Consider the following 26,160-nt stretch of genomic DNA (forward strand, 5'->3'; position numbering starts at 1 on the left):
AAAGAAAGAAAGAAAGAAAGAAAGAAAGAAAGAAAGAAAGAAAGAAAGAAAGGAAGGAAGGAAATGGTATGGAGGTTCCTCAAAAAATTAATCACAGAATTACCATATTACCAGCAATTCTACTTTTTGGTTATTATCCAAAGGAAAGAAAATACTAATTTGAAAAGATACATGCACTCCCATGTTCATCACAGCACTGGTTACACTAGCTAAGATATAGAAGCAACTTAAGTGTCCATCTATGCATGAGTGGATAAAGATGTGGTACAACAGAATATTATTCAGCCATAAAAAAGAAGAAACTCTTGTCATTTGTGAGAATGACAATTTTCACATGGGTGAACCTTGAGCTAAGTGAAATAAGTGAAATAAGTCAGCTAGTGAAAGACAAATACCATATAATCTCACCCATATGTGGAATCCCCCCACCTAATACCTCTTAACTCATACAGAGAAAAGATTTATGGTTTTCAGAGGTGGGGCCTGGAGGGGTGAAATGTGTAGAGGGGTTGGAAGGTATAAGCTGCCAATTATAAAGTAAATAAGTCATGGATATAATACGGCATGGTGACTATAGTTAATAACACCCTGTTTTATATTTTAAAGTTGTTAACAGTAAATTTCAGAAGTTCTCCTAACAAGAAAAAAATTTGTTACTATGTATGTCAATGGACGTTAACTAGACTTATTGTGGTGACCACTTTGTAATCATAAAGTTGTATGCCTGAAATGAATACAATGTTATATGTCAATTATATCTCAATTAAAAAAAAGAAATTATGAGGGACATTTTGGTAATACCAAATATTTTCATCCTAATCCCTCAGGCAGACTCTGATAGTTACTTACTACTGTTTATTTGAGAGAGAGAGAGAAAGAAAGAGAACAAATGGGAGTGGTAGGGGAGGGGGACGGAAAGAAGGAGAGGGAGAGACTCTCAAGGAGATGCCTCTCTGAGAATGGAGCCCGACATGGGCTCCATGGTCTCATGACCCCAAGATCACCACCTGAGCCAAAACCAAGAGCTGGACACTTGGCCAATTGAGCCACCCAGGTACTTGCTACTTTTAACGTGAGCCCAGTTCATGGACTCCCTGTTGACTTCATTTTCCTCAAGTACAATCCCTGTTTTAAATTTTTCTTAAATTCTCTGTAGTTCTTTAGAAAAGTAAAAGATCAATATAGATTTGCTTATTGAACTAAAATCATAAAACAGCAAACTCTGTGAAGAAAGAGCCTGTAGAAAGTTCTGGGCCCATAACCACAGCTACAATTTAGGATTTAGTGCTTTGCCACATCAAGGAATGTCGCTGAACCCCCATCTTTCCATTATTCCAGTTGTAGCTGAGGATAAGCTGAATAAACTTTGAGGTTGAAGATTTTAATGACTGTAAAACTCCTTTAAAATTCTCTGGGTGTGCTTTACTTCAGGATGCCAATAATAATGGTAGATAATCATGGGACAGAGATGGCATTATTCAGTTCATCCCTGTCCTTAATGAAGTTGCGGGGAAATGGGAGGGGGTGTGAGAGACATAAATAATAGAATTAGCTTTTACTGGAAAACAATTTTTTAAAAACCAACAGTTCTCATATATCTGCCTTGGAGGTTTTCTTTTCTTTTTTTTTAAGGGAAGATGATTTCTTGGAATGAAATTTTGTGGTTGGGTATTGAATGTTGTCTTTTTAAAAAAATGTATTTATTTATGTTGATGTATTTACTTTCACCCCAGAGAACTTGGACAGTACCTTCTTTTGCCCTGATGAAGCTGAGACTTTGCTACTCTTTCTGGTTATAATAATAGTAATGGCTAACTTGTTTATAGCACTTACTAATCACTAGACACTGTCCTAAGTATTTTACAAGGAATAATTCATTTAACTCATAACAGTCTTATAAGATGGATATTCTTATTAACTATTTTATAGTTAAGGAATTGGAAGCACAGCAGGAACAAGGGGCTAGTTCAAGGCCACAGAGCTAGGAAGTGATGCAGCTGGGGTTCGTAGAGGTCAGGATCTCACTACCATGTAGACCTTCAGGCCTAAAGCAATCAGTTTGGACTACAACGATGGATGGGGAACATCTACACTTCTAAGTCAAACTACCCATGTGAAATTCTGTTCCAATCTATAGACCTCTCGGGGCCACATTTTCCATGAAATGAAAATGAAATTCTATGAATAAATGAATTTCATTCATTCTATGAATGAAAATGAAAATGAGAATGCTACTAATTATTTGACTGGTTTAACAGAGTAAAAGGTAATGCATGGGCAAACGACTCTAACAGTTCCATGAGCACAGCGGGTTCTCAGCACACATGAGATTCTGTTTTTTATGAAAAGAAATCTTCAGAACAAGGAGAATCTGCTATCTCTGGTCCCCATACATCTCTGGCTTCTATTCCCGTCCTCAGAGGCCTGTGCTAGAGATGATAATATCATACATGTGACCTTAACTCTCAGGCCCACGGCACTGCACTTCCGTGACGTTTGGAAGAGCTGTCACTCTTAACCACACATATTTTGACTAAGTCTCTAAGATTACACCTGAAGAAGACAAGAGGGAAGCTTGCACCCAAACTGAATTTTCCAGACTTTTTCTATGGCAAGGATAATAATTTTAAGTATTACCTCCCACAGGCCTCAATGAAACAAAATAAAAAACCATTTAAGCTTTTTTAAAAGCTGCAAATAAAGAAGAATTATGACATAAAGATTCAGGTGCGTTCAAGCAGCGAGTCTCCACCATCCCACAGTCCCAGACAAGATAAGACGTGGTGAGCTCCCAGCCGACGTGGGAGGCATGGGCTTTCCTGGGCCACTGGCTCGCAGCTCACCACTGAAGGCCTCATTCCCTAGCCTCTGCCAGGTGCCCCTCCCTGACATGTTGCTTGCGGACAGCCTGCCCTTGGGCCAGACCTTGTCTGTGAGCGTGGTAGAAGGAAAGGGCTCGCTCTCTGACCAATAGGACATACCTGTTGGAAACTTATGTCTGATCGAGGGGGGGCTGTGGGCCCCACAGCATGGCTGCACTTGCCCCTGAGGAGCAGCGCCTTGGAGACAGGTGAAAAAAAAGCATCAGGTTTGGAATAGTGAGTCTGCCTGTAACACAGGCCTCCACCCAGTCTGGCCTGTACTACTGTTGTAAGAGCTGATGCTGTGTGGGGCACTATTCTGAGGGTTTCATGGAAGCAGTCATTTATTGTCCACAATGGGCCTTATTATCTCTTGTGTTGAAGCAACTGAGACTCCACTCCGATTAACCGACTTGCTAGATTCCCACAGCCGGTAGCCCTCTCTCCAGTATTCTCTCTTCTGTTGCCCATCTGTCATGGCTTCCCACAGTTCCTGGTTTCTGGAGGAAACCAGAGACATCTCTGTCACACAGCCACTGTCAGGAAACTTCAGGATCTAGCTCCTAAATACCCCTTCAGGCTTTACTTTTTTGCCCTTTCCATTCCACACTCAGGATGTGATGAATTGTGTTTGGGTCTTCAAATGTATTATATTTTCTGTTGCCTCAGGACATTTGCATGTGTTTCTTCTGCCTGGAACCACCTTTCTCTCTTATGTGAGGGTAATCACTACTCAGAATTTGGGGTAAACTTTGATCTACTTTTCTACCTGACTAGAGGTGGGTATTTACCACCACTATTTGCTATGTAGTATACTCATTTTTGCTTAAAACACATTTTACTTTATTGTATTGACTGATGTCACTTAGTGCCTGCATCTAGATTTAAGGCTCGATGTGGTCAGAATTTGTCCACAGAGCATGGAGACAGATATTGAGTGGGTGATCAATAAGATCTTTGATGAATGAGAGATTGACTTGATCTGCTGTCTCATGGATACTACTGTCCCATCTCTAAAAATCCCAAAATTCCTATTGGTAATTATCATCAGTATGACTTAATTAATTCTTTGTTGTCTCTATCTTTGCCTAGCAAGAGCAAAAATCCTTCGATACCAAAATCCTTAGTTCAAAAGAAGTTGTAATGGCAAAGAATGAAAGGAAAGCATTGGACTTTCTTTCCTTTTTTTTTTTTTTTTTTAAAGCTTTCTCCTGTTTCCCTCGAAGCCACTGACACATGTATAACCCTGGTCTCTGTAACCTCATAACCCCGGAAACCACACATCATGTGCTTTGGATCTCACATATCACTCGCACTCAGAGGCAGGGTAAGGATGGAAAAAGCATTGGTTTCAGGGTAAAACAAACTCGGGCCATATTCCCAGCACAGCCACTCTCTAGATGTGTGAATTCCTGCCTAATGTTCAGTCTCTGGGGGTCTTGATTTCCTCCTGTCCGCAATGAAGACACTAACGTCTACTTCACCAAGGGGTTATGAGGATTCAATGGAGAAACAGATGCCAAGTGCCCGGCTAAGGCCAAGCATGTAACAAACAGTCCCGGATGCCCATATTTCACGCTGTCTTCTTTCTTTGTCCTTATCCCAGTGGGCCTGGGAGCGGGAATGTTATAGCGTGTGTGCGGGAATGATTAACCTGGGCTTTTTCTGGGTCTGTGAACCCCGTGAAACTTCATGCAGAGTTGTGTAAGACAGGGAGCTGCATCAGTTTCCTGAGTACCACAAACCTGGTGAATTAAACAACAGAAATTTATTGCCTCATAGTTCTGGGGGTGAGAAGTACCAAATCAAGGTGTTGGCAGGATTGGTTCTCACTGAGGCCTGTGAGGGAGAAACTCTTCCAAGCCTCTCTCCCAGATTCTGGTGTCTCTAGAACTTATAGATGGTGCTGTTGCTGTGTCTTCACATTGTTTCCCTCCATATGTGCCTCTGGGTCCAGATTTCCCCTTTATATATGGACATGAGTTATTTTAGATTAGGGCCCAGCATAATGGCCTCAGCTTAAACTTGATCATCTGCAAAGGCCCTATTTCCAAATACAATCACATTCACAGGCCCTGGGGATTAGAACTCCAATATATCTTTTTGGAGGAGGCACAATTCAATATTTAGCAATATCCGCAGTTTCAACTGGGTTCTTAAGTCCACAGCCCTTTAGAGATTAAGAACTAGTGGCTAGAAAATCTGCTTCAAGGCTTATTTTGTATCAACCTAACCACCACATAAACGTATAAGTATAACCTATAAATAGGCTTGACATGTGCCAGGGTGTATCTTAGTACTAAATTGTGGATAAACATCATGACGATTTGGATGGGGTTACTTAGGCATACATTAATGGCAGAGATTATATATGAAGTCTCTTTCCCCACCAGACTTGATTATGATTGGCAACAACTGCTGTTTGGTTGGAATGCTGATGGCTGTACTAAGAATTCCTTCTTTGAGTCTCACACTCAAAAAGTTTATAATCCAGTGGGTGAAATAATTTTACCAAATAACACAAATGAATGTATGATTATAAATTGAGATTAGCTTAAGATACAAAGAAATATGATTTTATTATAGCATATAATTAAGGAATTTGGCTTGGCCTGGATGGGTAGGGAAGGCTTCATGGAGGAAATGGTGCATTATCTGAATTGGAAAGACCAGGGAAAGTGCACTTTAGAGGAAAAGTATTCCAGGCAGAGGAAGAGTATTCCAGGCAGAGGAACAGCATGTACAAAGGCCCCGTGTACAAGGTACATTAGAGGAATTAAAGCCTGAAAAGGCTGGAACAGAGAGATGGAGCTAGGAAAATGAAGCAATAGTGTGAGATGAGACTAATAGGCACTTGGGCATCGTGAGGAGTCTGGGAACTTATCCTGGGAGAAGGAGGAAACCGTAGAAAGGCTTCTTCATCTTACTCAACCTGTATGTTAAATTGTACTCTTAGCCCCCTATGACTTGTAATTTCTTGAAACTTTTAGCCTTGTTTCTTTAAAGATACTAGTCTATTCTGGTACATTCCTATTCCTTTGGTTAGCCTTTCAGTGTCATTTTTCCCTGCCTGCTCCTGAGATGTTGCTTTCCACTCTCTCCCTGAGTGATCTCCTGTTGAATGCTTTCCACTACCCTCTTCTGCAGGTGCTTTCAAAACATTTCCCTAAACGGAAGTTGCCCTTCCCAACTGCTTACAAAAGAAATATTGCACAATTTTGGTCACATGGATATCAATATGGTCTGTTTGAGAACTATATATGCTCACTTATTTTTTGAGGATGCTACCAAATCCACATCATTTGGACTATTAACACGGATTTGTCACAGGGCAAAGGACTATGAGTTACCTTTAGGGAGGCTTGAACAGTGACCAGTGCGGTGCTCTCAGGCCTCTCCAGTCTCAGTGGAAAGAGTTGATGGTAGGTTTTCCCTTGTGCTCTCTCCTGGCATATGAAACACATGCTTTGAGTTTGCTGAGGTTACTGCTCATCTTTCCTGAGGGACCCTGACTCAGGGTTACAATCACCCTCTGCTTACGTCCATGTGGGCATGGAGCATCACCCTCACTGAGCTGGTGTGGGAGGAAGCCAGCAGACTGATGCACTTGAAGGTCACTGTGGCAAGGTATACGTGAGTACTAGAAGCTAAGACTGATAGGAAGTCTTGCTGGATCTGCTGCTCAGGGAGTGATGCTCCTAGGATGCCTACTCTGGAAGGAAACAGGAGGAATACGGGAAGAAAGGGAGAGAGGGACGGAAGAAAGCAGGGAGTCAGGAAAAGATTCAAACTAGTATTTACTGAGCATTGCACAATCCCCTTCCACACATACACTTTCTTTGATCCTCACAAACAGTCTAGAAAGGTAGGTATTTCTTATCTTAATGTATTACAGACTCAGAACTATAAAATGGGTCTCTTGAAATAAAGAACAAATAACCTGTCAGTTGAGTTGGGAATCAATCATGTTTCTTTCTTTTATAGTTGATGTACTTTCAACTGTACCACAAAGCCTAGGTCATGGATTTGGTGGATTAGCAAGAAGGCTGAGTCATACTGGTTTCTGTCACTCCCCTGAGGATTCAGCCACACCATCGGGTTCTCTGGGCTCTTTCCTCAAGACACTTTGTCCTGAACCTATACATTTAAGTTGAACCAATTCAACCACAAACACAAACCACATGGCTGACAGCAAGTACCGGCAAGCTAGGGACCCGGCGGTTTAATGGAGACAATCACCTCTGTCCCATCTCTGGAATCTGTCCCACTTTGTGCAGTCCCTCTTGATTTCCGGTCAAGTTTTTCCTCCTGATTTGGCTCAGTTCATAATTTTTGACCCTTGGGCTTGTTTTTTACTGGCTGTAGCCTAGTACTAATTAAGGATTTGCTTCCTAGGCTGCTCTCTGGCCATCTTAGACTTATTTAGGTCCTACCTGAAGGCATAATTCTCATATTATCTGTCTGGGCTGATACTCCACATGCTTCAGTGCTGAATCCCTTAAAGGCAGGAAAGAGCTTACAGAGAACCACAAAGGGAAGATCTTCGAAGGGCCTGAGGCTCTTCTAACAGTAGCCTCCTTAAATAAACTGTACCTGTCCCATAGCAAGAATGTTAAGGAATTTGAAGGGAAGTTCATCTAGCAAAAGCTATCTGCTTTAGACATCATTAGAGGAATACATTGGGTACATGCTTACTTGCCAGTATAAAGGGTGAATCCTTTTTACTCAACTCAGTCATTCTATTCTTTGGAACTCCAAAAGGATTTTTACAAACCCCCATCAACATTCACTCCCCAGCAGTGAGTTCCTATGTTGGGTAATCCCAGTGTATGTGTCTCTGGGTTTTTTTTTTTTTTTTTTCCCTTCCATGCTCAGCATTTTGCCTCCATTCCCCGTGCATTGTGAATTCCCGGAAGGATTCCATTCTTGTAGTCACCTCCAGCCACGACTTGCAGATGCTGCTGAACTATTCTCTGCCTCTCACTTGGGGTTGCTCCTTCTTACCCATGTTTTGGCACTGATTGAGACATGGATCCAACCTTTTCCCCTCATTTCTTTTCTTTTTTTTCTTTTTCTTTTGGTGGTAACACAAATTTATTTTCTGCCCTCTGTCCTCAAGTCTCTGCTCCTTCCAGAAGCTCTAAGGGTCAGTCTGTGTCCTTGCCTCTTCCAGTTTGGAGAACTCTCAGTGCTTTTGCTGACTCATGGCCCCTTCCGCCATCTTCAAAACCAGCAGTGGCAGATGGAGTCCTTCTTACATGGCATTTCTCTGACTCTTGTTCTTCTGCATCCCCAAGGGTACTTGTGGTCACACTGGACTTGCCCAGATAACCCAGGAGGATCCCCCATCTCAAGGTCATCTGGTTAACAACCTTACTTCCTCTGTCATGGAGTGCAATAGATTCAAAACGTTCCTGGGATTAGGACACTTTGGGAGAAATGTTCTACTCCATCTGTAGGACATTTGGCACTGGCCTTCTTTGCCACCCTCCCAGTCACCCTCCTTTGCTTCCCATACCTCTGCCTTGTGCATTGCAGGAGCTTTGCCACAGGCCTCCCTGGATCTATTCTCCCCTTTTGTAATATAGAATTACTTTTCTAAACCATAGACCCTCCTCTGTCCCTTCTAGGCTGAGCCCTGTGACTGGTCAGCCTTGCTGAGCCCTTAGAAGACTGACATAACCTAAAATGGCCATTTTTAAACATTTATTTATTATAACTTCTTTTTAAAAATTAATTTTAAATTTTTTTATAAACATATAATGTATTTTTATCCCCAGGGGTACAGGTCCGTGAATCGCCAGGTTTACACACTTCACAGCACTCACCATAGCACATACCTTCCCCAATGTCCATAACTCCACCCCCTTTTCCCAACCCCCCTCCCCCCAGCAAACCTCAGTTTGTTTTATGAGGTTAAGAGTCTCTTATGATTTGTCTCTCTCCTGATCCGGTCTTCTTTCATTTATTCTTTTCCTACCCCCCAAATCCCCCACGTTGCATCTCCACTTCCTCATATCAGGGAGATCATATGATAGTTGTCTTTCTCCGATTGACTTATTTTGCTAAGCATGATACCCTCTAATTCCATCCATGTCATCACAAATGGCAAGATTTCATTTCTTTTGATGGCTGCATAGTATTCCATTGTGTGTGTGTGTGTGTGTGTGTACCACATCTTCTTTATCCATTCATCTGTTGATGGACATCTAGGTTCTTTCCGTAGTTTGGCTATTGTCCCCTCATTTCCAAAAATTATTCAAGCTCTTTACTGCAATTTTAGGCAGATAGAAGGAATATAGAGAGCCTAAGATTGAAGATGAAAACCAAGCGTCTCTTGGAAACTGCCCCGCGATGCTTGGCCCTCTCCTTCTACCACTGTCTCTCCTTCCGTTTCTCCTCACCCCCTTCCTGGAACCCTGTCCTCTTCTAATTGAGAGTGGTTGAGCTTTCTCTTAATTTACTTCCTTTTTCTCCTAACCAGTGCTCTCAGGGACTATCTCAGCTGCTATCCCAAGTGGCCTGTTAAGGTATTTTGCTAAATTAAGGCAGCTGTTTCCCTAAGGCCCAGCCACTAAGACGATAGTTGTCTTTGACAGAATGTAAACACAGAGCCACTCTGGTTACTAGAGGAGTCGCATACCCGTGTGGGTGTAAACGGAACTCGATCCAACGGCAACGCTCTTTATCCCTGCTCTGCAGGTGTTTTCGCCTTTTTTTTAAAAAAGAGAGATACTCTGGTCAGAGCACTCACGTCTCCTCTCTTCCCAAGGAGCATATTGAAGTTACTCCATATCTTCTTCCAAGCCTCATGGCAAGGAGCAGTGTGGGAACAAACGCACAGCCGGGGGATGCCCCTGGCCAACTCCCGGATGCTCCCTGCACAGAAGTCTAACATCTTCTGGGCTTTGGGGACGAAAAACAAAATGCCCTAGGGTGCCTGGGTGGCTCAGTGGGTTAAAGCCTCTGCCTTCGGCTCAGGTCATGATCCCAGGGTCCTGGGATCGAGCCGGCATCGGGCTCTTTGCTCAGCAGGGAACATGCTTCCCCCTCTCTCTGTCTGCCTCTCTGCCTACTTGTGATCTCTCTGTCAAATAAATAAATAAAATCTTTGGAAGAAAATGCCCTAGCTGTCATCCTGGACCTTAAAATTTGTGCAGGGGAGTTTACGAATTCCTTTGCCTGACAAAGCAAAACCAAATCTAGCAGTTATCAAGTTTTGTTTTTTGTTTTTTGTTTTTTAAATTCTCCACATCAACATTCAAGCCACTCTGTGTCTCTGGAAATTCAGTGGAACCCGGTCGGAGAGAGTCATGAACTTGGAGACTGGAAGGAGGAAAATCAATGGATGTTTTATTGTGGTCAATCTAAGTAATTAAGGAAGCTTTAATAGAATTACATGTGACTTCAGTCACTCACCTGGTTTATGTCTTTCAGTGTTGAAGTTTCTTAAAATTTTTTTCCCTTGAGTATTCTAAGAATTGGGATCATTATGACTGAGGGGCTTTCTGAATTATGATTATTTCCAAGTCCATCCCTTTCTTTAACTCTTTAGCTCCTTCAAGTGCTAATAAATGTAGATTGAATGATTGAATAAACAAATGGATGTGAGAAAGACAGAAAGAGAGAAGGAAATAGGGGACACAGTTGAGAGAGAGACAAAGAGTTGATCTGAGTAATTCTTTTGATGAAAATGTTATTCCTGAGGCATCTGGGTGGCTCAGTTGGTTGAACATGTGACTCTTGATTTCAGCTCAGGTTATGACCTCAGGTCATGAGATCAAGTCCCATTCCAGGCTCCACACCCAGAACAGAGTCTGCTTGAGGTTCTCTCCCTCCCTCTCCCTCTGTCCCTCCTCCTGCTCGCACCCTCTCTCTCTAAATAAATAAATAAATAAATAAAATCTTAAAAAAATACCACATTATGTAAAATAATCAGTATCACCAGATAAAAATGTGACATTTAAGGAGAACATTCAATCCCTCAGTAATGAAAAACAGCTATTGTATTCAAGACGAAATATTGTATCATAAAGCAGCTCGGTATATCTTACTCAGATCATTTGATTAATAACAGAAGCAGCTTTTCTGGTTAAAATCTCAGGGAAAAAGTATGAAGGAGCGCCTAGAAACAAAAATCAATATTTGCTGTCCATTCAAGGCCGGTGCACATATGTTTTTTACTTTTTGTGGGAAAGGGGAAAAATGATTCTGGATGTCGCTACTTCCCGTTGCCATGACAACGCTCCCTCAAAGTTCTCACCGTGTAGTAATATTGTTTTAAAGACCCATTGATCAAATACTGTTTTATCTAAAACTGAACTAGAAAGTTTTTTAAGGAGGAAAAAGCCAACTGGTGGTTTTATCCTCATCATTTTCTTTTCCTCCTTTGCCCCTTCCTTTCTTCAGAACTACCAATCAGCATAAGTACAAAAGAGCCACGATCTAACCACAGGGTTTGATTCAAGGAAGGCAGAAACTTCAGTTCATAAGCCCCAAAGTAATGAGGCCAGTGATTCAGTTAAGAAAAGGAAAGTAACATTCTCAGGGAGAAAATGTGACCTTCTAATACAGAAGCAGATTTTTGTTCAAGCTGCCCTGAAGCCTTGACAGGGATCTAGAGGAATGATTTCCATGGGTAGCTTCCTGAAGGGCTATTGCTAGGTGCTTTCTGGTTCCCCGCCCTGGAGTAGTGTCTGGCATCACAGTCAAAATGAGGCCCATGACTGCTTTGGAAACGTTTGAGCAGAACCCTGTTTGAGCTGAGCCCCTCTCCACTCAAGCCACATCTGTCTCTGACTATCATGTGTCATGTGTGGGGCTCTCTCTTAGGCTTTGTCTTACACACATGTTAGGACAGATATGAAGCAGTATTAGGATGTCTGAAACCAAGGGCTGAGTCTCACAGAAGCAAATTACTAAATTTTCATTTCCGAATAATGTTGCAGCAATAATTTCAGCAGCAAGTACTATTTCTGGAGCTTTTACATTGACTCAGATATCGTGCCAAAAGTCTACAGTCATCATTATATTAAGATGATCATCATTCTAGAAGGAGTACTACTGTTATCACATTCTGTTATGCAGGTGAGGACCTGAGGCTTACCCAGGTAAATTCGTGTACTCAAGTTCATGAGGGTATACTCATGGCAGAGCCATGGTATGAAGCCTGGCCATCTGCATAAAAAGCTTGTGTCTTTAAATGCTATGTGATATGACATATTTATTAAAGAGACATATTTTAAAAAATCAGATATGAATACATAAATTTGTGTTCCATAACATTGAACATTTTGCCTGTTGTGCTTTGAGTTGTGCTCGGGCTTAGGACCAACCACCAGCACTGGCCATCAGGATGGCTCTCAGCCATGTTTTCAGTACCATTTGCAGTCATTCCTGCACCTTTTGCTACAACCATCCTCAAATGCACATCTTCCTGGAATATAATTTATGTTGTTGTTAAAAGTCTGTCATCTGCCTTAAATGTCCCTCTTCTCCTTCTCCAGCAGCCCCAATCCTGTGGACTCCTTAGGGTCTTGCTCAATAGTTCCCTTTGCCTAGTAACTGGGAAATAGCAGGATGTTGAAGGATGGTTATTGAATTACATCGTGAACCTAGCATGTGTTTTGGGAGAACTGATACTGGTTTGGGTGAAGTTACACTGGTTTAAGGAGTCCTTGTCTTTGCCAAGTGAGGGCAGACAGTTTTAATTTTCAACATCCACTATAATTCTCTAAGAACAGAAAAGGATTTCTCTTCTGGGACAAGGAGAGTGAGGGCTGCAAATGCAACAGGAGTCAGTTTCTTTTTATCCAAGAGAGAAGACTGAAGTGTGAGGGAGGCCAACGTGCCCTTCCATATAAAGGGGAAAAGTAGTTTCTCCAAAGGGTCCTGGGTCTTTATGAAATTGTTGATGCTCTGCTCTCTTTTTGCAGTTTAGCTTTATCAGAATGGCCTCATAGCTGGTACACTGGGGTTTCTGAGCCTTTTGCAAGAAAAAGTAATAAGCATATATATGCATTTGCTTTTTTTTTTTTCAGTCACTGTTGTTGGTTATCACACTAGGTACATTTTGTGAAGTAATAAACAATCCTTAAATTCCAGGATTTGGACAAAAAAAATTACTTGTCTTCTGCATTTACACATCATTTTGACAGCTCTGATTGTCAGTCTTAGGCTGAAAGAGCAGTCCTTATCTGGGACAAATTACCCTTGTGGCAGATGGAAAGGAGCAAGAAAGTGGTGAGAACAATCAGTAGCTCTTCAAACTTCTGCTTGAGAGTGGGGTATGTCCCACACACTCATCTACCACACTCACATGGCTGAGCCAATGGCGGTGGAGCATGAATGCTTAGCCCTCTTCTTGTAGCTTCCCATCAAATTGCAAAGGGTAGGGATATGTGCTATTGAAAGAAGGGTAAGTGAGTAGTTAATGGTTATACAGTCTGCCAAAGCTGCTTAGATATGACTTATAAGGTGTGTGATGTCTAGTGCTAATTGTGATGCCCCTTTAAAATTCACATGTTGAAGTCCGAACTCCCAGTACCTATGGATATGACTGTATTTCAAGACAGGTCTTTCAATAAGTAATTAAGTAATTAAGGTTAAATAAGTTCATTGAAGTGGGCCCTAAATCCATAATATGACTGGTGTCCTTAGAAGAAGAGGAGATTAGCACACAGACACACAGAAGGAAGACCACGTGAAGACAGCAAGAAGGTGGCCATCTATAAGCTAAGGAGAGAGGACTCAGGATGAAACCAATCTGCTGACACCTTGATTTTGGACATCTAGCCTCTAGAATTGTAAAAGAATGAACTTTCTGTTGATTAAGCCACCCAGACTGTGGCACTTTGTTGTAACATCAATAGAAAACACTGATGAACATATTAGCATATTTAATGACATTGATATTTCCTGTTTTTATTTTATTCAACTAATACCTATAATAATAGTCCCTAATAAATATTAAGTATTTACCATGTCTTAAGGATAGCATCAAGCATTTTACATATATTATCTGTTTTAGTCTTTCAAAACAATTCTGTGATATAGATACTAATATTATCCACACTGTATATGAAAACATATTATCAATATGGGTGGGAGGGTTTTAGAAACTTGCACAAGTCTGTCCCCAAGTGGAGAGCTATGATCTCATTCTATGTCATCTGATTACAGAACCAGCTTCCTACTACTACCATCAGGGGACATTAGGACATTTCATAGCATTATTAATCTCAATAAAGTTAAGGGATTATAAAAATGTGAGTGAGCCACAATGTGTGTCTTGAGGAGTTCACATTCCAGTTCACAAAACAAGAGAAGAAAATAACTATAATCCTAGGGAGGATAAGATAAATGTTATGTGAAAGGTCCTGTCCAGAATTGTTATTTATCACTTGGATGAAGAAATTGATGGCACGATAATAAATGTTGCTGATGATGTAGCTGGAAGGGGCAGAATATTCCTTGGATAATAGACTTGAAATTTTTAAAAGAGATAAAATAAAACCATTGTGTCAGAGTGGAATGATTGGCCAAATCTAAAGAAATGATGTACAATGAATAAATAAAATGAACTTCTAAGTCCAAAAAACAGCTGGACCAGAACAAAAAAAGTGAATGTAGACTGTTATGCATGCAAAGGGCATTTTAGCTTTACTAGCCAGCTGTGTCACTCATTGTGGACTAAAACATTGAACAGACATTAACAGAGAGCCTCCTCTGTGTTCGGAGCCAGAGATGGAAGGATGAGCAAGTGGAACTTAACATTCTCAGGGTGTCCTCCATCCAGTAGAGATAGGAACATAAGTATATCATTATAGAGGAATCTGATAAGATGCTTTTAAATGAGTCTGAATACAGAAAAGAGAGTAAATAACTTTCATAATGTCAGTGGACGAAGGTTGAGATGACATTTGAAGTTGCGATGGGAAGAAGGAGCTTACAGAGAAGAGAGTTCATGACAATCCAAGAGGAAGGACCAGTAAATAAAAATTCAACAGTATGAAAAAGCTGGGGCCCCTGGGTGACTCCGTCGTTGAGTCTTCCTTCGGCTCAGGTCATGATCCCAGGGTCCAGAGATCGAGACCCTGGATCAGTGTTTGGCTCCCTGCTCAGTGTTTGGCTCCCTGCTCAGTGGGAGGCCTGCTTCTCCTTCTCCCACTCCCCCTGCTTGTGTTCCCTCTCTCACTGTGTCTCTCTCTGTCAAATAAATAAATAAAATCTTTAAAAAAAATATGAAAAAGTTCAGGTTGGAATGCTTAAGTACAGGTTTAATCATGGACTAAGACATATGATGATGCTGAAAAATTGGGCTGAGAATGGATTTTGAAAGATGGTGCAGTCAATAATACAAAGTTTGACCTCTCTGGTATGTTATGGCAGGGTGATATAAATTTCTAGAGTAGTAACATCACATTTGATTTTTTGGAAGATGGTGGTGTAACTCATGCAAAAAAAAGATGAGAGAATAGAATGGTTTCAGTGACATCAGTTAAGAGGTGGTTGTGTGGCGCCTGTGTGGCTCAGTGGGTTAAGGCCTCTGCCTTCGGCTCAGGTCATGGTTCCAGGGTCCTGCATCAGGCTCTCTGCTCACCAGGGAGCCTACTTCCTCCTCTCTCTGTGCCTGCTTGTGATCTCTGTCAAATAAATAAATAAAATCTTAAAAAAAAAAAAGAGGTGGTTATAATTCTCCAAATTAGGAAAGTTGAAGCCTGTCCTAAGCATGTTCTACTAATATTCATACGAATGTAATGGGAGTGGGTTGTTCCCCCATCTTGGCTTGAAATAAACTTTTGAGCTATTTTTCCTACCCAGTATCACCCAAGTTCAGGGTCTGATTCCTCATATACCACCATAGTTCATTCAGATGTCCAGGTTTCCACATTTTTTTAAGGAGCCTTAGAAAGTTCTAGACTATTAAAAAAAAGAAATGCAGCAGAGTTAAAATAGGCTGAGTAAAACAGGATATAAATGGGTGACACTCCTATTAGGAGATACACAGGCCAGAGAGTGAGGTGCAAACAGCTTTCAGTGGAAGACCTTCATATCAGCCATGCTCCCAGGCAGGATGACATGCAGTGCCCTGTTGAATGATGATGGATGGCTTTCAGCATTGGCTTGGCTCTATTACCTGTTCTTGAATTGGCCATAATGGTCTTTCTTCCAGTAGAGAGTGAGTTCTTCTAAATATGATCTCTGATCTTCTCTCTGTGATCTCTCCAGGTTGTTTAGAAGGTCAACATGACCTCCATCTTTGTCAGGGTCTCAATTTTCCTATCTATTCCATGAGAAACTGCAGTCCTAATTTATTATTTATAAGTTAATTTTATGACTTAATCTTTTAAATCTTTGTGGTTTTGGTTTTCAAAAATTATTCCCTTAAAAAGCTTGTTCCTTAAAAATCAAGAGCTTTCGAAACTATCATCTTGAAAAAAAATTTCACTGTTTTTCTTTATGTTGAAACAAAACTCTCCTTAAACTCCCCTCTTCTTATTTCCCTTAAACTAAAGGGTGTTAGAGAGGAGAAGGGAGTTGGGGTAAATTGGAAGGGGAGGTGAATCACGAGAGACTATGGACTCTGAAAAACAATCTGAGGGGTTTGAACTGGCAGGGCGGTGGGAGGTTGGGGTACCAGGTGGTGGGTATTATAGAGGGCATGGATTGCATGGAGCAATGGGTGTGGTGAAAAAATAATGAATACTGTTTTTCTGAAAATAAATAAATTAAAAAAATTTAAAAAAATTTAAAAAAAAGAACAAAAAACTTTAAGCGTTAAGAAAAAAAAGTCTGAAGCATTAAAAAAAAAAAAAAAGGGTATCTCTGACAGGTTGCGTCCCTATATAGGAACATACAGGATCAGGCAAGTACTGAAAAGAAAAATATATTAATTAATTTTTTTCAAAATAAAATTTTATTAAAATAATTGTTTTTAAATCTAGCTAAAATGTATGATATTGTAGAAAAAGAAATTTCCCAAAATTGACCCAAGAAGAAACACAAATTAGAATAGGCTAATAATCATAGGAAAAAAAATTGAAAAGGACGTCAAAATGCTAAGTACTAAACTATCTTAAAACAAAGATACCAAGTTTTATGTGAGATGCCTTCAAGGACCTTATATAAATCCTATAATTAAAAAAAAAATGTTCTGAAGGATTGGTTTTCCAAATGTCTAGGTGCAAGAATCATTTGGGGAGTTTAGTAAACATATAGAATCCTGTTTTCCCATCCTCATCTTCTCTTTGAAACTTTGATGCAGTAGTTACAGGACAGGACCCAGGAATCTGAATTTTAAACAAACAGGTGCTTGGAGACCCATGCTATCCTTTGAGAAACCCATTTTAAGTTTTGGTCTTTCATATGAACTAAGCGTGAAAAATCCAATGGGATAAAGAAAAAAAAATTACCACTTCTATACATTTTTTTCCCTAATCAAGAAACATTTTATAGTATTAGTTTTCCTGATTGACCTGGCACCTTCTCTGAGTTTGTAGATCAGGTTGCCAAATTACACACATGGCTCAGCAGAGAAAGGTCCTTGGAGAAAAATGTGGGTGCCACCTGGCCCCCTTAACTGTCACATATGCCCTTACGTACTGCATTGCAATTGTTGTGGTTACATTATATACATTATATATGTCAGTAAATGAATCCCTACAAAGCTGACAAGTGGCATGATTATATTCCTGAGTAGAAGCCACAGATGGAGGAGAACATTCCTAAGAAGATAATAAGACTTCACCAATGTATTATAAGACCAAAAAAAATGATCTAATCAGATATGGAAAATATCAGCCCAAATAATGTTAAATGATAAAAAAAAAATGTTACTGGTGAGTAGGAGCCTACACATGGTATGGACAACATATGGACAACAAATCTTATTTCCAAGTGTACATTGTACCTTGTGTGTTAACTAATGAAAGGATGAGATCATCAGGATACAGGACATTTAAAATCTAAGCATCTAGATTATTATTAATAATTTCAAGTATATATATAAATTACAGATAAGTAAAAATACATGTATTGCCGTTATAGTCTAATCCCATTTTTCTTTTTTTGGCTGATAAATGCACATCATCAAAAATGTTAGAGCTCTTCTTCAATCAGGGCTATTCTTTTTTTTTTTTAATTTTTTAATTTATTTATTTTCAGAAAAACAGTATTCATTATTTTTTCACCACACCCATTGCTCCATGCAATCCGTGCCCTCTATAATACCCACCACCTGGTACCCCAACCTCCCACCCTCCCGCCACTTCAAACCCCTCAGATTGTTTTTCAGAGTCCATAGTCTCTCGTGATTCACCTCCCCTTCCAATTTACCCCAGACTCCCTTCTCCTCTCTAACACCCCTTGTCCTCCATGATATTTGTTATGCTCCACAAATAAGTGAAAGCATATGATAATTGACTCTCTCTGCTTGACTTATTTCACTCAGCATAATCTCTTCCAGTCCCGTCCATGTTGCTACAGAAGTTGGATATTCATCCTTTCTGAAGGAGGCATAATACTCCATAGTGTATATGGACCACATCTTCCTTATCCAATTGGGGCTATTCTAACTGCGGTCCATGGGCAGAGAGCAGTCATGAGCTTTGTGCTACAGGTTCATGATAAATACAGCAATTGAGAATCAGTGTCCAGAATCTTTGATAGTAATTTGACAGAGTAATTTTATGTCTGTTAAATCTAATAATGAATAAATTAACTTGCATTTTGATTTTTTAATTTTACTTTTCTAATAATTCCCTTTTATTTTGTTTTAATAAAAGCAGAAGTGCATGAGTAGTGGCCTTGTTCTCTGCCTTCTTCCTCCTCATCACAGAGGCCGCTCTGTTCTTGTCAGCCTCCAATCTGCAGTCCACCTGAGACTGAGGACCATGCCTTCAATTAAATTACAGTGTTCCAATGGAGAGTTATTTAGAGTTGACGTTGAAATTGCCAAACAGTCTGTGACTATCAAGACCATGTTGGAAGATTTGGGAATGGATGATGAAGGAGATAATGACCCAGTTCCTCTACCAAATGTTAAGGCAGCAATATTAAAAAAGGTCATTCAGTGGTGTACCCACCACAAGCATGATCCCCCTCCTCCCACGGATGATGAGAACAAAGAAAGTGGACAGATGATATCCCTGTTCGGGACCAAGAATTCCTGAAAGTTGACCAAGGAATACTTTTTGAACTTATTCTGGCTGCGAACTACTTAGACATCAAAGGTTTGCTTGATGTTACATGCAAGACTGTTGTCAATATGTTCAAGGGGAAATCTGAGGAGATCTGCAAGAGCTTCAATATCAAAATTGATTTTACTGAAGAAGAGGAAGTCCAGGTGTGTAAAGAGAACCAGTGGTGTGAAGAGACGTGAAATGTCATGCCTGACACTAACACTGTAAGGATTGTTCCAAATACTGGTTGCACTGCTCTGTTTATGATGGTTAATATTAGACACACAGTAGACAAATGGCAGCAGCAAATCAGTTGGTTAAGCAGAATATTGTCCTCCTTGCATGTATAGTTTGAGTACAGATTCCAAACTTATGGGTGAGTTTCTTCTAGTATGATCAAGTATTTTTTTTTTTTTCTCTAAATAAATCTGAACTGTGGGTTCTCCATAGAAGGTGGCATTTTGGGCTTTCATGCTCTTTGTAAAGTGATTTCTGCCTGGTTTATTGTCTAGTTAACTTTAGTTTAATGATCTTTTAAAAGTTGGCATTGTAAATAAAACAAGTTGGGAAAAAAAAGCAGAAGTGCATGATGGATTAGAAACTAGGGGAAATAAAGGCTTTTAACCACAAATCATTTGAAAAACACTGTTATAGAATATAGAAAAACATGTATAGTATAGTGTAGAAAAATAGTAGGGAAAAACTATCCTAACATTTTTTAACATTAGCATTGTCCTGATACTAAAACCTGACAAATATCTTACAGAAAGAAATATACAGTGGAATATGATGCAGCTATAAAAATGATGAGATTGTGTCATTTGTGACAACATGGCTGGATTTAGAGGGTATTATACGGGATGAAATAAGTCATACTGAGAGAGACAAATACCATATGACTTCACTCATATGTGGAATCAGAAAAAAAATGAATAAACATAAAGCAGAATCAGATCTATAAATACAGAGAACAAACTGATGACTGCCAGAGGCAGGGGGGTGGAGGGATGGGCAAAATGGATGAAGGAGAGTGGAAGATATAGGCTTCCAGTTATGGAAGGAAATAGTCACGGAATAAAAGGTGCAGAATAGGGAACATAGTCAATGATATTGTAATCGCATTTTATGGTGACAGTTGGTAACTAAAATTATGTATATTTCTCAAATCACTATGCTATACACCTGAAACTAATGTAATATTGTGGGTCAACTACCCTCAAGGAAAAGAATTTTAAAAAGAAATACACAAATTAATCTCAGTTATAAGTAAAATATTAGCAAATCAATCTAGGTTCAAATTAAAATACTAATATACCATGACTAAGTAAATTTTTTCTCTTTATGTTTTGAATTATAAAGATGGTTCAATATTATAAAATTCATTAGATATATTGTTATACCAATTGTTATATTAATAAATACATGAAAATTATTTTATCAACAAAGCAGGTTATTAAACAGTAATGAGTACAATTTTTCATAATTATATATCTAAATATATTTACTTATATGAACAAGTAGAAAACATCTGGGACATTATGGGACATTATAAATCAAAATGTGTATGGGGGTTATTTTTGTTTTGTTTTGATTTGGTTCACATTTCTTCTCTTTCCCCTCTTCTCAGATTTACTGAGATATAATTGACATACAACAATGTGTACAACATGATGAGTTGATATACACATATTGTGAAATTATTACCACAGTAAGGTGTCAACACATCTATCACTTCACAGTTACCTTTTCTGTGTGTGCATATAGTGAGAAGATATAAGATCTACTCTTAATAACTTTCACACTATGGTTAATTATAGTCACCATGTTATAAATTAGATCCATAGAACTTATTCATCTTATAACTGGAAATTTTGCACCCCTTGACCAAAATATCCCCATTTCCTCTAATCCCAGGCCTTCAAAATTGCCAAGCAACTCTTCTTTCTATGAGTTTGGCTTTTTTAGATTCCACGTGTAAGTGAGATCACATAGTATTTATTTTTCTCCATCTGACTTATTTTATGTGACCATGATCCCTCAAAGTTCATCCTTGTCACAAATGGCAGAATTTTTTTTTTATATTTTATGGCCAAATAATATTCCTGTGTGTGTGTGTGTGTTTACATCTTCTTTATCCATTCATTTATTGAGGTACATTTAGGTTGCTTTCATCTCTTGGCTATTATGAAGAATGCTGCAATAAACATGGGAGTACAGCTTCTGTTTGACAAAAAGATTTCATTTCCTTCAGATATATACCCAAAAGTGGGAATGTGAGATCATATGTAGTTCTATTTTTAATTTTTTGAAGAACCTTTCTATAGTGGCTCTACTAATTTACATTCTCATAGCAATGCAAAAGGGTTCCCTAGTTTATCTTCACTACATTTGTTATCTCTTGTCTTTTTGATAAATTGCCATTCTAAAGATGTGAGATGATACATCATTATAGTTTTGATTTACATTTACCTGATGATGAGTTACGTTGAGCATCTTTTTATGTACTTGTTGGCAATTTGTATGTCTTCTTTGGAAAGCTATCTATTCAGAACTCTTGCTCACTTTTAATTTTTAACTGGATTATTATTATTATTCTTATACTGCTAAGTTGTATGAGTTGTATGAATTCCTTATATATTTTGGATATTAAAATCTTGTCAGATACATGGTTTGCAAGTATTTTCTCCTGTTCTATAAGTTGTCTTTCTGTTTTGTTATTGGTTTCCTTGTTGTACGGAACGTTTTAATTTGATATAGTCCTACTTTCTATTTTTGCTTTGTTGCTGTGCAGTTGATATCATATCCAAAAATCATTGCCAAGACCAATGTCAGAGTTTTTCCTTGTTTTCTTCTAGGAACTATATAGTTTTCAAATTCATTAGCTTCATTTGAAGTTATTTTTTTGTGAGTGGTATAAGATAACTAATTTCATTTTCTTGCATGTGAATATCCAGTTTTTTCAACACTTTATTGAAGAGGCTATCCTTTCCCTATGGTATATTCATGACCTCTTGGCTGTAATTCAATTGGCCATACATGTATGGGTTTATATCTGGGTTATCTATTCTGTTTCATCAATCTATGTGCCTGTTTCTATATCCATACCAAACAGTTTTGATTACTCTAATGCCAAAATAATATGCTTTATAATACAGTTTAAAATCTAAAATTGTGATGATTTCAGCTTGGTTCTTCCTTCTCAAGATGATTTGGAGTTCCATAAACATTTCAAGGTTGTTTTTTTCCTTTTTCTGTGGAAAAATGACACTGGGAATTTGGTAAGAATTGCATTGAGCCTAGATGTCTTCGAATAGTTTGTGTATATTTACAATATTAATTCTTCTGATCCATGAATGTGGTATATCTTCCCATTCTTCTTCAATTTCTACTAAGTCTTATAGTTTTTAGTATACAGATCTTTCATCTCCTTGGTTAAATTTATTCCTAAGTATTTTATTTTTTTGATAATATTGTGAATGAGATTGCTTTCTTATTTCTTAATGAGATATTTCACTGATAGTGTATAGAAATGCATCTGATTTATATGCATTGATTTTGAATCCTACAACTTTACTGAATTTACTGTTATTAGTTCTAACAGTTGTTTTGGTCAAATCTAAGATTTTATATATATAAGATCATGTCATCTGCAAACAGAGACAATTTTAGTTCTTCCTTTATGATTAGGATGCCTTTTATTTATTTATTTTTTCTTGTCTAATTTTTCTGGCTAGAAGATTCAAAAACATTATATAAAAAATGTTTACAGTGTTTGTTTCTGTTTTGATTCACATTTTTGATAACTATTTTCTAAACTTTTTGAAATAAACAATTTTATGTAATAAGTAAAAAATAGTAATTATAAACATATAGCTTTGCACATGTATGTTATTAAAGTTCCTATAAAACATGTAAAGAATTAATGTTACTCACTTGGAAGCCCATGCATTTCCACCAACTTGATTTATGTATGTATGTATGTATGTATGTATGTATATATGTATGCATTCATTCATTTTTCTCTCTAATTTTCTATCTTTATTCTATTCTTTATTCTTTAATACAGAATTTTGGGAGAAACTCTAAGATTGATTTTTCTGTTCTTAGAGTCACTCTACTACTATCTCCATTTTCTTAGAAAAGAAAAGTATAAATCCAGATTTAGTTTTTAGAAAAAAAACACTACTGTCCTGGAGATTAATCTGGTCTTATACATAAATTTTCTTCCTTAATATTTCAGGGAATGGATGGGAGATAGAGGCTTTAAGGGTTTTAAGGGGTCTGTTACAAATTCCCGAGTTCCAGCCCCTTTTCTGCCATTGCAGTCCTTGGAACACTCTAGTATCATTTTAATAAATCTCACTTTCCACTTGTTACTTCACCTTCTTCTTCTTCTTCTTTTTTTAAAAAAGATTTTATTTATTTATTTGACAGACAGAGATCACAAGTAGGCAGAGAGGCAGGCAGAGAGAAATGGGGGAACAGGCTTCCTGCTGAGCAGAGAGCCTGAAACAGGGCTCGATCCCAGGACCCTGAGATCATGACCTGAGCCGAAAGCAGAGGCTTAACCCACTGCGCCACCCAGGTGCCCCTCACTTGTTACTTCTTAATTAAAAAGGTTTAGTCAAAGTTTCCGACACCCATTATCTTGTTCCATAGCCTCATGCTTTGTTTTATTTTTAAAAAAGATTTTATTTATTTATTTATTTATTTGATAAGAGAGACAAAGAGAGAGGTAACAAAGTGGGGGAGCAATGGGAGAGGGAGAAGCATACTTCCTGTTGAGCAGGGAGCCTGATGCAGGCTTCAGTCCCAAGACCCTGGATCATGACCTGAGCCAAAGGCAACCACTTAACGATTGAGCCACCCTGTAGCCCTCATGCTTTGTTTTATATCTTTTAGAATGATTTTATATTTACATAAACGTGGCAAAAAAAAGATCAGAGTCCTCATATAATGAACCTCCAGTTTCCTCTTTTGTTAATATCTTACGTTGCTATGGAACATTTGTCACACATAGTGAGCTATTACTGATACATTATTACTAAAACCCATATTCCAGTCATATTTCTGTAGTTTTTAGCTAATATTTTTCTTCTGTTCTAGATTCCATCTAGGATACCACATTACATTTAGTCATCCTGTCTCCTTATGTGCCTCAAGGCAGTTTCTCAGAGTTTCCTAGTCCTTGAAAGTTTTCAGGAGTACTGGCCAGTTGTTTCATAGAATGTCCCTAAAATTGGGGTTGTCTAATGTCTTCTTCTTAGTTAGACTGGGGGTTTGAAATTTTGGGAAGACCGCATTAAACTGCCATTCTCACAACATTATATCAAAGGTACATACTATCAACATAACTTAGCACTGATGGTGATGTCAGCTTGTTTTAGTAGTAATTTGCTCAATGGCTCATTTGAGTTTCATTTTCAGGAATGAGTAGTTTGTAGTTGACAAAAAATGGGGAAACCACTTTAGCATCTCTTGAATTGCTATTTTATTCCTTTTTTTAAAATAAATTAATTTATTTATTTTCAGAAAAACAGTATTCATTATTTTTTCACCACACCCAGTGCTCCATGCAATCCGTGTCCTCCATAATACTCACCACCCTGTACCCCAACCTCCCCCCCCCCCCCGCCACTTCAAACCCCTCAGATTGTTTTTCGGAGTCCATAGTCTCTCATGGTTCACCTCCTTTTCCAATTTCTCCCAACTCCATTCTCCTCTCTAACACCCCTTGTCCTCCATGTGATTTGTTATGCTCCACAAATAAGCGAGACCATATGATAATTGACTCTCTCTGCTTGACTTATTTCACTTAGCATAATCTCCTCCAGTCCCGTCCATGTTGCTACAAAAGTTGGGTATTTGTCCTTTCTGATGGAGGCACAATAGTCCATAGTGTATATGGACCACATCTTCCTTATCCATTTGTCCGTTGGAGGGCATCTTGGTTCTTTCCACAGTTTGGCGACCGTGGCCATTGCTGCTATAAACACTGGGGTACAGATGGCCCTTCTTTTCACAACATCTGTATCTTTGGGGTAAATACCCAGGAGTGCAATTGCAGGGTCATAGGGAATTGCTATTTTCAATGTATTCATATAATAAGGACTAACTTTTGTTCTCTGAAAATCACCGAGTTTTTTTACTTCCCTAAATACATAAGTAGCCCAGCTTATGTGCCAGGTAAAGGAATCTAGCTGGGCCAGTCTTCTTCCTTTGAAATTTTCTTCCTCCTACCAGCTCCCTGGTCACTTGCTGGTGATATCACTATCAATATAAAAGAGGGAATTTTTGCCATTAAAGGGCATACATATATCCATATGTACATATATATATAATAAATATCAGACTGCAAAAAAAAAGGATAAACAGTAAGAGGATAGAGGGTGTACTAATTAGTTTTCACACACCCTTGTTTCTAGATCTTCTCATATCTGGATACTTCTGCCACTCTTTTTCACTGGTCATGAAAAGCTAACTCCCCTGCTCTTTAGGGATGTATCATTGAGTTCCAATATGGCTGGTCAAGAAAATAGAGCCCATGTCCTGTAGTGTGGCACTTCATCTAAATATAAAAGTGAGTAGAGATGAGGGACTGATGGGGACATTTACAGATTACCATCAGCTCTAGGGGCTCAACAAATTTGGAAATGGTGTGGCATAGTCTAGGAGATAGGTGACATCTCAAGAACAAAGGAGATGACATCTAAGGAGACGTACAAGGTTTCTTTCTTTCTTTCTTTCTTTCCTCTTCTTCTTCTTCTTCTTCTTCTTCTTTTAAAGATTTTACTTACTCATTTGAGAGAGGAGAGAGTGAGAGAGAGCATGAGAGCTGAGAAGGTCAGAGGGAGAAACAGACTCCCCATGGAGCTGGGAGCCTGATGTGGGACTTGATTCCAGGACTCTGAGATGATGACCTGAGCTGAAGGCAGTTGCTTAACCAACTGAGCCACCCAGGTGCCCAACACATACAAGGTTTATGTTCAGAGTAGAAGGCTTTCTACAGAGGTGCCATTTAAGTTGAAGTCTCACTGAATTGAGAGAGGAAGTCATTCAAATAATTGAGTGATGAGTATTCCAGACTGAGGAAGCTGTAAGTGTGAAAGAAAGTTTGA

General features: G+C 38.8%; 1 protein-coding gene and 1 pseudogene across 2 annotated transcripts in view; both read left to right on the forward strand.

Moving 5' to 3' along the window:
* Nucleotides 1-18,739, forward strand: part of EPDR1 (ependymin related 1) — a 57,387-nt gene extending 38,648 nt beyond the window's left edge. The window contains exon 4 of one of the 2 annotated variants that reach the window (XM_059397074.1): nt 18,647-18,733. In XM_059397074.1, the coding sequence (XP_059253057.1) occupies nt 18,647-18,659 (13 nt within the window). In that variant the 3' untranslated portion in view covers nt 18,660-18,733. Of the gene's footprint in view, nt 1-18,646 lie in introns of both variants that reach the window. The other variant, XM_059397076.1, reaches the window with a different exon arrangement.
* LOC132016054 (S-phase kinase-associated protein 1-like) lies at nt 18,656-21,721 on the forward strand (annotated as a pseudogene).
* The last annotated feature ends 4,439 nt before the right edge of the window (nt 21,722-26,160 follow it).

This window comes from Mustela nigripes, chromosome 4, assembly GCF_022355385.1.
Source record: "Mustela nigripes isolate SB6536 chromosome 4, MUSNIG.SB6536, whole genome shotgun sequence".
NCBI lineage: Eukaryota > Metazoa > Chordata > Mammalia > Carnivora > Mustelidae > Mustela > Mustela nigripes.